This window comes from Anser cygnoides, chromosome 20, assembly GCF_040182565.1.
Source record: "Anser cygnoides isolate HZ-2024a breed goose chromosome 20, Taihu_goose_T2T_genome, whole genome shotgun sequence".
Lineage (NCBI taxonomy): Eukaryota > Metazoa > Chordata > Aves > Anseriformes > Anatidae > Anser > Anser cygnoides.
This window is the reverse complement of record NC_089892.1, coordinates 3684556-3698569: the sequence shown is the minus strand read 5'-3', so window position 1 is coordinate 3698569 and position 14014 is coordinate 3684556. Positions and strand designations below refer to the sequence as shown.

Sequence of the window (14014 nt, the reverse complement as noted above, 5' to 3'; positions counted from 1 at the left end):
TTTTCTGTTTATGCACTGCATCCTAGACCAGGTTCAGCCTTACTGCTTTTTCCTCTTCCCACCCATCGCTTCTCTGTGAGCCGTGGTGGCCTTCGCATTGAGTGCAGCATAATAACAAAGAGGGCAATGAGACAGATCTGGGGAGGCGTTTAGTGCTAGATAATACTTGGCTGTCTCTCAAATCCTGAGACTTGTAGTATCTACTGGAAAATTGCATCCTCTTTCCCTTATCCTCAGTAGCATCACCATTCAGTGTTGCTTCCTGCCCTGGTTCCAGTATCTAGAGCCCTGTTCTGGTTTTTGCCATGACGGGCTCCTGGCAGCCCCATCCCGCCACAAGGAGCTGTTCTGCAGCACTCTCGCAGCTGGGAGAGGGGCTGGATCCAGCTGGGGCTACCCTTGCAGAGCAAGCAAAAGCCTTACAGGGCAAGCAAAAGCTGAATGAGTGCTTCAGGAGCAGCCTCAAACATGTTTACTTGTTCTGCAAAGGGTCTGGCTGCACCCCGCCAGGCAGGAGAAATGAAATCCAGGCTTTGCTGTTGATCTGAGGAGCGCCAGGGTTTCATATGACAGCAGGATGCTTTAAAATTAAAATAAAGCAGTGCGTGCACAGAGGTGAGAACCATGGTGAAAAAAAGAACCAAGCTAAACCTTTGTGGTTGCTAGACTGGGTGCTGCAGAGCCGCAGGGAAATCTCCTTGGTGTGCTCAGACTGAATTCACGGCCCAGGTGTCCCTGCCCAGCTCCTGCACCGCCTTTCTCTGAATGCACAAGTGGACTCAGCACTCAGAGAATGTTTTTTTGTGGAAAATATATGCAGAAAACAAGCTTTTCATCACGAGTTTTATCCTTGGGAATATGGTTCCAGGGGTTAGGCTTGGAAGAGGCAGAGACCACCAATCCCACCCGCCACACTGAGCCCAAGAGGTTTGAGTCCCCAGGCACTCACAGCTGGAAATTAGGCAGGTGATGTTCAATTAACAGTGCAATTCAGACCATCACAGCTTGCAAGATGCCATCGTCGATGTTGGAAGCAAAAATCACCATTGTTAATGATTCTCCAGCCTTAAGCTTACACGTACCATGTAACATCTTGTTTTGTCTTCTCCAAGGGAGCAGATGGTGTTCGTGGGTTGAAAGGCACCAAAGGTGAAAAGGTGAGTTAACACCCTATGTTTTGTTTGATTTTCTATAGCATCTAAGTGTTTCTGCAGACCTGTCCTGCACAATGTGTTTTCTGTGAAATTCTCTTGTACAGGGGGTTTTGTTAGAATTTTGTTTTCTTTGCACTCGGGAGCAGTGGAGCCCCCAGGACCTGCTCGGGGCCGGGGCTGTTTGCTGCAGCCAGCCATTACGGATAGCTCGGGTCCAGCTTTGGGGTGATTTCCTTCTGACAAAATTTTCAGCTTGAGTTTTCTGGGCACGATTCCACGGAGGTGAAGTTTTTGTAGCATGTGACAGCTGGAGAACTGCTGGACCCAGGGAGTACAGCACATGGGATGTGCTACCCAGCCCGGTCATTAGACCAGTTCGCGAGACCCAAGTCAGTAAAAACGAGGACACAGTCTGTCTGTGTGTATGTCAGAGATGCAATTGGGCACTCCCAAAGGAAGTGGAGAAAAATCTTGCCTGGTTCCAGCCCTAAACAGCTCTGTATTCCTTTGTTCCTGCTCCAAAAAATTCAGCAAAATTCAGCAAATTCCTAGGCATTTGAGCTAGGGAGTCCTGGCAGGGACCTTACAGACTTGAAAGGTCTTTCTGGGAATGGTGTCCTCATTGCCTATGAGAGATTTGCTGTAGGATGAAATACATTATTGATTTGGGCTCTGCAATTAAACCTTCTGGCTGAAAGAAATATTGCCACTGTCCTAGAGGTTCCCTTGAAGCATGGTGTAAAACATCCTCCATGAAAATAAAGCCAGTTGTACTTCAGAAATAATTGGTTCCCAGTACTGGCAAGGTGTTGTTACTCATATCGAGTCAGATTTGTGATATCCTGACTGGCAGCCAGTGCGGGATGTGAAGGAATACTTGCTTGGGATCCCTCTGGGACCTCGACAGCTGCAGCCTGCTTGGGCTTCCAGGCATGTCCTCGTGCCTGCTTGTGTGCACCCAGGGCTTACAGAAGCCGATGTGACGGGCAGTGCAGGGACCTGACGTTGTTCTCCTTGTGCAGGGGCCACACAGTGAGACTAGAGAAGCCTTTTTTTCCCTTTCTTTCTTTCTTTCTTTTTTTTTTTTTTCTTTTCTTTTCTTTCATCTATACACTTTGTTTTTTCCCCTCTCTGTTATTTAGGGTGAAGATGGCTTCCCCGGCTTCAAAGGTGACATGGGCATCAAGGGAGACCGGGTAAGAGCTTGTGACCGATGAGGTCTCGTAGTGCTCCTTCCAGCCCTGCAGACGCGGCTCTAGGGGAGCAGCAGGGCAGGCTCTGGTCAGGGTCCTTTTGGCACATCCGATCTCGAGGCAGGAATGCAGGAATTTCATGTTCACATCAAGCACAGGGGTTATAAATTCCTAAATTTTCTAGTCCCATCTTGAAGGTAAAATAAAACTGAGTAGTAAAAGAGGGCCCTGTCTTGCTGCTTTGACAGCTAAGAATCCTGCACAATCTAGCTGTGTCATATTTATTTCCATTATCTCTTTTCTCCCATAATACTGCATCTAGGGTCTGGTAGGCGTCTTTATTTGCTGCACCTGATGTGTCTCCATGCCATCAGCGTGGATTGTAAAGTTACTGGGAACACGCTTTAATAGAGTGCGGTGCAAGCTGCCAGGGGTGCAGGTTTACATCAGACTCTTATCTGTAGCAGCGGGGCACGTTGCCTGGCTTCAAAGCTTTTAAAAGCACTGGAGCACACACACACCGCCAGAAACCCCAAATCACACTTAGATGCGAGCAGCAGCTGTAGCACAGGGCTTTGCAGTGTGTCTGTCCGTCCTTAGCATCCAGCTATTGGGGACAAGGGACTGCCCTTGGCCCGTCTCTTCGAGTGGTTGCGTTGCCCAGGGCTTGGTGTGTCCCCCAGCCGCAGGAGAGCCTGTGCTTAAAGGAAAAATGAATGCCTTGCGTGAAGGCTTGTAAAAGTATAAATCAAATCCTCCGTTTAAATCCTGGCATTTCAACGTGTAATTGGTGGGGTTCCTGGTTCACACTCCGCGTGTCGCCTCGGAGCTGGTGCTTCGAAGGGCTTCAGCAGGCCTGAGGGTGGCCTGCCGGGGAGGCAACTGCTGTCCTCGCCTGGTGCCCACAGCTCCAGCTCCCACCATCAAACTCTCTGTTTTATGATTATCTGTGCGATCTACAGCGAGCTATGAAAGGACAACGGCGTCCAAAAGCCTCACAGAAAGATCTGTGGCTCACCCGGTGAGTGAGAAGGCCGCAGCCCATATTCACAGCAAGGAGACATGTCCTGCTGCCCCGTGACAAAATGACAGCTGTTGTGTGTGCTGCAGCCCGTAGTGCCGTAACAATTCATGTTAATGGCTCCATCTGCCCGTGCTCAGATTTCCTGATGATTTTCAGCACAAAAGCTCCAGCCCGATCTCTATTCTCCAGTTGCCCGGCTCAGCCCTCAATTAAACACTTCCCGGGGCCTGCTTGCACATCAAACTGCGATGTGGGAGCCGGGAAGGGTGCGTTGCAATCAGAGCTAATGAAGGCTGTTTCGGTGGAGATGTGCTTCATGTAGATGGGATAATTGGGCCACGGGAAAAGACGGCTGTAGTCGGAAATAATAGCCGGGTTGCGTGAGCAGGAGCTTGGTGCTCTGATAACGTTCCACAATTTACTCAAGGACGGTCTCGGCTGAGCCACTTTCTCCAGGAGCTGTCTCAGCAGCTCCAGGGAGTATCTGATGGCGTGTATTGCTGTGTCAGTGCCCGTCTTGTGGTTTACAGGGGGAGATTGGGCCTCCTGGCCCACGGGGTGAGGATGGTCCCGAAGGCCCCAAAGGTCGCTCTGGCCCCAATGGAGATCCCGGTCCTCTTGGTCCTGCTGGAGAGAAGGTGAGTCTGTGGGATGGAGATGCCCACGTGGGTTTTACAGCAAAACACACTGCTTTGGGGCTTTTTTGTGGTGCCTGGCCAGAGCAGTGCCCAGCATGGGGCACCAAGGGGTGGCTTTGGGGCAGAGGGATGAAGAGGAGGTGCAGGAGCTTTGTGTAAAGGCTGACATGTGCAATTCAACGTGAGTACCAGAGGGGACCCAGGGGAGATGGAGTTACTGCAGTGATGTGACTTGGGTGCATCGAGGTGTTGGTCTCTTTGGGGTTATCTGCTTGGGTGCAAAGTCTTGGTAAAAAAGAAAAAAAAAAAAAAAGACCGGGGAGGGAAACCACCTACGTAAGCTTGGCTCTTGACTTCTACATGCTTAACTTCTCCCCTTTTCGCTGGTGCAAACCTGTGGCTGCTCTCAAGGCCTCCCTTGCCCCCGCTGACCCTCTTTCTTTTTGTGTTTCAGGGAAAACTCGGCGTGCCAGGACTGCCCGGCTACCCGGGCAGGCAGGGCCCAAAGGTAACCGGGGGGGTGCTGCGGTGCTACCCAGCTGAGCGCTGCTCACGGGGATGGGGGGCAACAGTGACCCCCAGCAGGCTGGGGGCCGGGGCGCGTGGCAGCCTGAAGCAGGATGAATTTATGGGTAAAAATAACTCCCAGCCCTCAGCTGGTTGGGAATGGGCTGTGTTCTGCATTGCTTCCATCTCCTGCAGCGTGATGGGAGGAGATGCACAGGGACAGGGGCTGCAAAGTGCGCACAGCAGCCCCCGCCAGGGCATGCAGGACTGCTGGGGCAGCAGATATGGGCTCTTTGGGAGCTTTCGTGCTAGCTATAGGCATAGAGGTGCTTCTCCCGGTATTGGGCCTTGCATCTTCAAAACTTTGAGCTACTTTAATTAATGAAGAAGAATAGCTAATGAATCAGGATCTCCCTGAAATTAAAATAAAACTGCTATTTGCAGATTTGCAAACATCCTTTATATCCTACCTACATGCCCACCTTCATTTGGGCCATTTTCAAATGTCCTTTTTAAATTAAAACTGCAAATTCCACTCCATAGACTGAAGCTAAAGCCCAGCTTTTACATGCCCTGGAGGCTTTGGGAACTTATGTTTTTGTTAACTTTTTTTTCTTTTTAGAATCATATTTTATTATTCATGTTCATTGCTTAAAAAAAAAAAGCAGGCTTGTTTAACACTGGAGACATAATTAAGTGCAAGAGATTGTTTTCTGGTTGTGGTGTTGATGTTTTATTTTTTAATTTGCCTTTTTTTTTCTGGGGTAAATTTTTTTTTGCATTTCTTCAGCTAATTCATATTTTAAAAGCAGCAGCAGCTATTCTCCAGGCAATTACATCATAAAGGAACAAGCCAGGAGTTAAATTTTCATGTGCAACATAGTGACTTAGGAGCTAAACACAAAAGCCTGCTGTTCCCCAGGCACCTGGTGCGAGCGTGGGCTTGGGCCTTTGCAGCGACTTCTAATGAGGCATGGATCTTTTTATTTTGGTTTGTTATTTTTGGAGAAAATTTGGCTTCTGAGGTCATTTCGGGTCTGTCTTCGATTTTGTTTTTGTTAGAGGAAGGTTTTAAAAAAAAAAAAAGCACCAGGAGCTGCAGACATCAGCAAGTTTGGCCGGGGTTATTTCAGGCCAGCGGGCGCCTGGCACAGCCGGACAGAGCCACCCCGTCCAGTGTCCTGAACCATCCCTCTCTTTTTTTCTCCCCCAAAAGGGCTCGATTGGCTTCCCAGGATTCCCAGGAGCCAACGGCGAGAAGGGCACACGGGTAAGAGCTGCTTTGGCTGGCCGCTTCGCTGATTTTTCCCTCCAGAGAGCAGCCCTTGGGCAGGACTGATGGTGGTGAAATCCCTCGCTGGCAGCTGTCACCTCCTGGTCCCTGGGGCAGGATGCTCCTGATGCCCATGGTGGGCACAAGTGACAGCACAGTGCATGCCTATTACACACCGGGAAGCTTTCCCTCAGGATATTTCAAGAGATTTCTCTGAACCTGAATCCTTTCCTTGCTGCCAGACTTTGCTCGGGGCATGAAGAGCTTTTTAATTAATGGTAATTGTTAGAGATGGGTGAATCTATTCAGAAGCAGCCAGAACCATCTTAACCTAACTTGAGATTCAAAATGCATAGGTGAAAAGACACTTAACAAGTTCCTCCTTTTAATAAGTGGAGCTATTCTAAATTCCTGAACAGCCTCAAAATGTGGAGGCTCCATCCCCTGAACTCACCTCTACCTCTCACCCCCTGCTCGGCTTTGTGCTTGAGTAGCAGGGAATTGTCTAAATACACCAGTGATCTTTTATTTTATTTTGTATTATTTTATTTTGTGGATGACAAGGTTGAGTTAGGGGATGGAGAGTACAAATGCAGTCATTTTCTACATGAGCTCTGGTCGCAGGCAAAAAATAGGGGGAGTAAGGAGAGTAAGTGGAATTAGTTTCCCTTTTACTCTCATTTAAATACAAATGACTTCTAACAGACGTGTTTGATAGGAGCACAGAAAATATAAATCACTTTGCACTGCATTAATATTGTGCCACTGAAATTTGGTTTATATCCCTGCTTTTTTTTTTTTTTTTTTCCCACTGAGTAATTTTCATCTCGTTCTGAACTACAACCACCCTCCCTCCACTCCCGGCCAGGCAGGAGGAGGGAGGCAGCTGCCACGGCAGCCTCAAATTTACTGTAGCCGTATAATTACCACCCGTCTTATCCAATATGCAAAAAAAAAATAATCCTTGGGCTGCATTTTTGGGTGATAAAAACCAGGGCATCGGCACCGCAGTGGTGGGGAGATGTACTGCTGTGCACCCCCTGAGCATCTGCACCCCTCCTGCTTCATCTGGCTGCGTTTGGTGGGACGGGGAGCCAGCTCGCTCGGATGGCAGGCTTCTTCAGGAGCAGAGTGGGAGCTGGTTGTCTGTAAGAATGAGAAAAAATAATCAAGGATTAGGCTGGGTGAACTCTAATTCGCTCCAGTGTTCGCTTGGACCATTTACGCCACTCTGCACCTAGTCCAGCAGCTCGCCCTTGTTTTATTGCTGCGTTTGTCTGCGTGGGAGAGAGAAACACTTTCATGGACAAATCTCTCCTTTTAGTAAAAGGAGCTCAGCTTGAAAAATTTATAAGAGGAGCAGAAATACAGATTTTCAATGACTGCTTTGGTATCCTTCTTTTTTTCCCTCCCAAGTATCTGATTTGAAATAAGTGAAAGCGATTATATAGAGAACAATAGACTGAGCGAGTATCACACTGCACGAACCAAATGGAGACCATCAACTGAATTTAAGCCTCGTTGAGTTAGACTTGATAAATTACACTCTGCTTCTCCCGAGACCAGTAAATTTGCTACTTTATGAGCATGTCCACATGCAGGCAAGAAAGAGAGTTTGTAAGATTTGCTTCTCCAGTGCATTGCGGGGTAACCCAATTTGCAGCTGAAACAACCAAAAATCATTTCTGTTTGTCTTTTCTTTTTACAAGGTATTACTATTATGATACTCCACACGGTTGTTTACGTGTCCAGAATAGTAAGAATCACAGGTTTTTCCTACAGTTGTCATCATCTAGGAATTGAAATAAGCTTTCTACCTCATTATTTCAACAACATGGATAGTCATTCCCCCCTTAAAATTAAAAAGGTGAAATAAAAAGCAGCGCGAGCAGCATCAGCAGCTGGGCCAGCACCAGCAGCTGAGTTTTGGTGCTGGCAGTGCTAAAGCTCCCCAAAGCTGAAACCACAGCTTTTGGCTGCACGCAGGGGCTGGCAAAATTAAAAATTAGGAAGAAAAGGGTGTTTGGTGTCTTTGGAAAGGAGTGCCCTGCAAAATATCCTGGTAGTTTTGGCAAGCGGCTCCCCATCACGGTGCCCAGCTTCACCCAGCAGCCCGAGGCGAGTTTGGGTGGGCTGGCTTGGGCGCTTTCCAAACCTGATCGTGAAATCAATACTTGGAAATGTGAGTAAGTGATCTTTATTTTTAGAGCTAATAATCCCCAGCCATTAGCACGGGATAATAGATCTCCCTGCTCGCCCTGGCTGACAGAGCCTGGAGGGTGCAGGGGGGGAGCCAAAATCCAGGCCATTTGTTTGGGTGCCTAAAAAATAATCTGAATTTAGATGCCTTTCCTTTCGGTATCCGTGTTTGAAAAATGTAGGCCTGTGTGCATTTACAGTGCTATATAAATTCTTAGCAGCAGTACACAGCGCTGTATGCATGATTAATGATAGCAATAAGCAGGGGGAAAATTTTGCTTAAAAATAGAATTGAGGAAGAAGGAAGGGAGTGTGGGGGGCTACCTGCAGGGAGGCTGCACTCTGCACCACCTGATCCAAATTCAGCCTCACGTAGGGAAAGGAAAACCAGATGGAGTGCTTCAGAATGATATTTTGTAATTAATTTAAAAAGTATGCCAGCAGTGTTTATTAAATGGAACCGCAGAACAAGGAAGATTCAGCAGGGCTAATTTTAGCAGCTGGAAGAAAGTTGATTTAAAACTTTTCCAGCTCTTGTTTTATTTTTGCCTGGTTAATGACTGCCAAATACGAGAAGGCAAGATTTTTAGATGATGGATTTGGGGCAGAAAATGGCAAATGATATTTTAAGCGTCTGTGTTCCTTACATAGAAAATCCTGCTCTTCCTTTCTTTAACAGGTGATTGGTAAAAAATAGTAGGCTGCTGGTCCAAAGGAAGTCAAGGAAGGTCAAAGGAAGTCAAACCTGTTGGCTTTTTTTTTTTTTTTTTATAATGATACTAGCCAAAACAGTGTCCTCAGGTAGCAAGGTCTGGGCTTTTACTTTTCTTTTAGGCGTATGGTAATGGAGCTTAGCATAATGCCAGATTTAGAACCCAGCCGTCTTTGTCTTTCTTCTGTCAGAATTAATCACAGTCGCCCATTACAGGGAACTGACTGCATCTGTCAGAGCTCATAAGCCTGCTGTTTTGTCGCTGCTGCAAAGCAATGTCTTAAATTACTTGTTTAGCACAAAGTTCACAAAGATGAAGGAAGATTTGTAAATATGTGGGGCAGCTTAATTGGCTTGCGTAGCGTAAAATAACTGCTCGGGTTAGGGTTCCTGCTCTGCTGCTGTCATTCTGCACGTATTTAACGCAGGTCTTGCAGGGTGTGTGTGCATCAGCTCATGCTTTGCGTGAGCTGGGAGAAGGGGAGGGCGAAGATCAGCAGGGAGAGGGGTTATGGATTTTGGGGTGGCAGAGCAGAAGAGCTTTTGGCTGCTCCTGGTGTGTTTGCTGGCTTTTTAGGAGCCTGCGTGGTCCAAGGAGTTGGGCGTATCCTCGTGGGGTTTAAAGGACTTTGGGTACTTTTAGAAGACTGTCGCTCAGGTGTTAGATGCCATCTGGGCATCGGGGTTACTGTTCAGATGTGTCCAAACAGTATAAAAACTGTACGAGTAAAACTGCTATTGTCTTTTTAATTGCAAATGAGAACTGAAGAGCTTCGGGGGGCAGTCTGTGTGCGATAGGTCTCCGTTGTGCATTCCCCTGCTGCGAGCTCAGCCTGTGGCTGCTGCTGGCCCGTGACTCACCTGCTTTCCTTCTCCTTGCAGGGGACACCTGGCAAACCAGGTCCAAGGGGGCAGCGCGGTCCAACGGTAATCATCGTCTTTTTACCCTTCTTGTGCATTTTGAAAGCTTGTTAATACCAGATGAAGTGTGCTCTGATTCATGTCCTACCTGGGCAGGATCTGGCCCTATATCTGGCCTTCAGCCTTAAAGCCAAGCAGAGGGGACACTGGTTTGGGGCTGGGGTTTACCAGTGGTTCTGGTTTGAAGCCATAACAAAATGGGATGTCCAGTCTGCACTGCTCCTGGCATCCTGGCGCTGCTGGTGGGACTGCTCTTTGTCCTCGTGCAGCTCAGGTGCTCATGAGCTCTTTGCCTATCACAGTGCAGTTCTTCTTGCTACCCAAAGCACTAAACTGTCATCTTTTGTGTCTTTCCAAGGGTCCACGTGGGGAAAGAGGCCCTAGGGGAAGCACTGGGAAACCTGGCCCAAAGGTAAGGTTTGGGAGAGCCTATGATGGTAATTAGGAAGAGAACTACGTCCTAAAAAACGTCAGCATTAGAGACCATCTGCTTCATTGCTCTCCATTTCCCTTCTCTCCTTTTTTCCATTGTATTTTGGAAGCTGAGCCCTCCTGATCTGCATTACCCAACCAAATAGCTCATAACCCAGCTGAGAAGTCTACGCACAGGTCCTAAAAATGCAATGGCTTTGTTTCAGCACAAAGCCTGACCTGAGGCCCCGTTGCACCCAGGGTTACCCCGTACCAGGGATCACCCCAACCCTGTGCTCCACTGACGCTTCCCCCGAGCCCTGCACAACCTTGCACCATGCCGAGCCGCTTTGCATGCAAACTGCCGGCCAACAATTGGCCATCAGACACAATAGACGTTGTTCTGCCAGCCAGTCCGGAGGCGTTCTCAGCTCTAGCACCTGCTGCAGAAATCAGTGAAGTGACCATTAATTGCTGGGCATGATGGAAGCAAAGCTGCCGTAATGAGGCGCTGTCACCGCCGCGCTGCCGGCGTTAAAAATAAATGCCTCGGCTTTGTATCGGCATGAATTTTTGATAAATACCTCGGCTTTGCTGCGGCATTTATCTCTCCGAGGGAGGCTGTTAGCTGGTGGAGATGTCCCGAACCCGCTGATGTTATCTTCCCTGTGTTTTTATCAAGCAGTGTGGGGGGAATGAGCAGCCGCTCGTTTGTCGCCGGATGCTGTCCCTGATGGAGAATTATTGATAGAGAGGGGTTGGGGGGTGGGCTCTCACCATGGGGTCGGTGCCATTTGAAGTCTTCGTGCGAAGCAGCTGAAGTGGTGATGCATGTATTTTTAATGGTGTTTTGTTTTTTTGTTTATCCTTAAAAGGGCAACTCTGGTGGCGATGGCCCCCCTGGTCCTCCTGGCGAAAGGGTAAGGCAGCGCCGCGGGGCTGGGGCAGGCACCCGCAACCTCTGCTGGTTTAACCCGGCAGAAGAGGGGGGCTCACAGCGCGGGGGTTTTCCTGCAGCGAGCACCCTACCAAGTGCCCCGTGAAGCAGAAAGGGGTGGGGAGCTCCCTGCAGCCAGGATACGGCCTAAGAAAGTGCTTAGAAAAAAAACAGGTGAAAATTATTGGTGTGGAGAGAGGTCTCACAGGTCACACACAGCCCTTACGGCGCTTCTGAGCTCTACAAGTGAGGCTCAAGTGGGCCTTTGGATGTCCTGTGCCAACGTTGCTCCATGGGAAAAGGGAAAAGCCCCCCATGCTGTCTGTGCTGACAGCCAGAGCCTGGTTTCTGGAGCAGCTGGATCCTACAGGCCCTCTTCTGCTTTCCCCAGCCTACAGCGTGCTCGGTGGAAAATAGTGAAGCGATGGGACTTTCGTGACTGTAACCTCAATATCTGCAATTTTTTTAATTTTTTCTTTTGCCTCTAAATTCTCTACAAAATTTCCCAGGCGGGAATCGTGGAATTGGCCTTGTGCTTTTCACATTTCGATGGCTTTGGGCGAAGGGGCAGTTGCTGATGACATCACAGCACTGTGAAGGGCAGCGGGTGCCTGCAGCACCGGCCCCAAAAGAGCCGGGCTCCATCCCATCCCTGCGTGAGCTGGTAGCTCCTGGAGCCCTCACTTGAGCTGGGATGGGAGAAGACCTATTTTTCACAGCTTTGGGAGGGAAAGGTGGCACTAAGAGGTGGATGACCCTCTTTGTGTTTGCAGCGCTTTTCCCAACTGGCGAGGATGCTCGGCTACACGTGCCCTGTGGTTCTTACTTCTCCAAGCTGTTTTTTTGGAGGGATGGCCCCATGCAGCTGTGCCTTGCACTTCAGTAGCATTTCTTTGGGGCAGAACGAGCCATTTTTCCATTTCTTTGTGATCATCTACTGTTCACACAGAGCTGGTATTTCATAGTAAAGCATATACACTCCTTAACCATACGTTCTCTGCCTTGTTTTGTGTCCAGGGACCACCAGGGCCTCAAGGACCAACTGGATTTCCCGGACCAAAAGGCCCCCCTGTGAGTAACTCTCTTTCCAGAACATACAAAAACGTACATAAAGAATTTTTTTTCCAGCCAGCTGTAATTGTCTGTGCCATCTCAGTCTTAGCTGCTTCTCTGACAAGTGGTGACATGCCCAATAAAAGGCATTACTGAGCCATCATGATAATAACCCGGCGGTTTAAGATTTTAAATAGGCAAGTAAATTACAGCTGATTATAAATGTTCATTTCCTAATGACTCAATATCACTAGGATCTTTCATGGTTACTCTGTTCTTTATTTTTCCTCTGTACACTGGGATGACAGCACAACAGAGTAACACGTCTGTCTCTGCAATTATTGTACACTGGTGGGGAGCCGCAGAAAAGTTTTTGGAGCGATTTCTTTCCCTGTGGTGACAGCTCGCTCAATGTCTGGATCTGTAATATAAACCTGTAAGATCTCTGGGGGATGTGTGGGAAAGGGATATATCTTTCAGAGTTCTAAGCATCCCCATTTCATTGTAAAATGGGTAGGAATTATTGCAAGGATGCAAGCAGGTTCGATACAGTCCTTTACCTTATTTTTACTACTGCATTTGGTCATGGTCCCTCTCACCCTGGTTTTCTGCTGTAGGGTCCTCCTGGGAAGGATGGATTGCCTGGTCACCCCGGACAGAGAGGAGAAACTGTAAGTAGCCAAAAATCCTGGGCAGATCATTAGTCCTGAGCCTCGTCTTGCTGGTTGGTTTCTCTAAACCCCTCTGTGCAGCTGGGGAGATGGGGCCGCCCGTTTGTTTCCCCCCGAGGTCTGCGTGTCCCCAGCTGCGTGGGGTGGTCTACAGGAAGCAACCCTCTTCTGAGCAGGACGGCTCGGGCTAATGATGATTGGGGTGAAGGCCGTGCACCAAGCCCTCTCTCTGGCCCCGTAGTAGATCGTGGGGGGCACGTGCATCGTGCACGGAGCGGATTTGAGCAGAGAGGCAGCGAGGGCGGCGAGCAGTGCTGGAGCAGCTGGCTTTCTGTGTGCTGCAGGGGCAGCTCCTGGCTAGGTGGGAGGATGGTGGCTGGGTCAGCACCCCAGGACTCAGCGTGGTGCTTACTTTCTGAAGTGGAGAAGGAGCTGGGAGTGATTTCTGTGCAGGCACTGTACCCCAAGGACTCGCCAAAGCACTGGTCCCTTTGTGCTCCAAGGAGGATGAAGGGAAGGCTATGCCTCTGCCCCACTCCTAGGAGCACTGCGGGTGAATCCGTGCTTTCTTCCCCACTCCTCCCTTTGGTAACGTGCAGGTTTTAGGTCTCACAACTCTAGGTCTGTGATAACAGAGATCTTTCGTGCAAGACAGGCTCACTCCTCAGCTGGGCAGCGCTCAGCTCTCTGCATACAGCTGCCTTAGGTCAGGGGCAGTTTTACTTTCTCTGGAGCCCGCCATGGGGAGAAATAAACACTTTTCCCTTCTTGATGCACCATGTGGCCAGCACCAAGAACGGTTGCACACCAGAAAACAGTTACAGCCCCGTTTTGGCAGTGCTTGTTTCAAGAGGAAGGCAACTCCCGACCAAGATCCGTGGTGCAATGGTTTTGCTCTAGCTTTTCTGTCCACGCCGGTTACTGCAGCACGCTCACCTCTCAGCCCTGCCTTAGCACATCAGTCAGAGCATCTCTGCTGCGCTGCCTTTTAGCCAAAGTTACTCACAAGGGTCTCGCCAAGTTTTGCTTAAGGCCTCCCCCCCAGCAAATGTCCCTTGCTGCAACCCACGGAGCAGCTTCTGGCCGTTCAGGTACCTCACCGCGTCGTGCGCATACTGCTTTGTCAATTTTAAAAGGTTTCGTTGCACAGATGTAATCAGTGTTTCTCACCAAAGGAGAATGATGAGGCATGTGGAAGGTATGATGGCTGTCGTGCGTCTCTGGTGGTCTGTTCTCTGCCCCTTTTTTGCTTGAAGGATACCCTAAGCAAAAATGACTGTTCTGCCGTGTATTTTTCTGCATGCAGTAATTAGTACCTCTC

At 49.0% G+C, this 14014-nt stretch overlaps 1 protein-coding gene across 2 annotated transcripts in view; it reads left to right on the top strand.

The window, feature by feature from the left end:
- COL5A1 (collagen type V alpha 1 chain) overlaps nucleotides 1–14014 on the top strand; it is a 150866-nt gene that overhangs the window by 108361 nt on the left and 28491 nt on the right. For both annotated transcript variants that reach the window (XM_048053347.2, XM_048053343.2), the window contains exons 28-37: nucleotides 1113–1157; nucleotides 2297–2350; nucleotides 3902–4009; nucleotides 4464–4517; nucleotides 5733–5786; nucleotides 9583–9627; nucleotides 9980–10033; nucleotides 10908–10952; nucleotides 11987–12040; nucleotides 12640–12693. In XM_048053347.2, the coding sequence (XP_047909304.2) occupies nucleotides 1113–1157; nucleotides 2297–2350; nucleotides 3902–4009; nucleotides 4464–4517; nucleotides 5733–5786; nucleotides 9583–9627; nucleotides 9980–10033; nucleotides 10908–10952; nucleotides 11987–12040; nucleotides 12640–12693 (567 nt within the window). The remainder of the gene's footprint in view (nucleotides 1–1112; nucleotides 1158–2296; nucleotides 2351–3901; nucleotides 4010–4463; nucleotides 4518–5732; nucleotides 5787–9582; nucleotides 9628–9979; nucleotides 10034–10907; nucleotides 10953–11986; nucleotides 12041–12639; nucleotides 12694–14014) is intronic.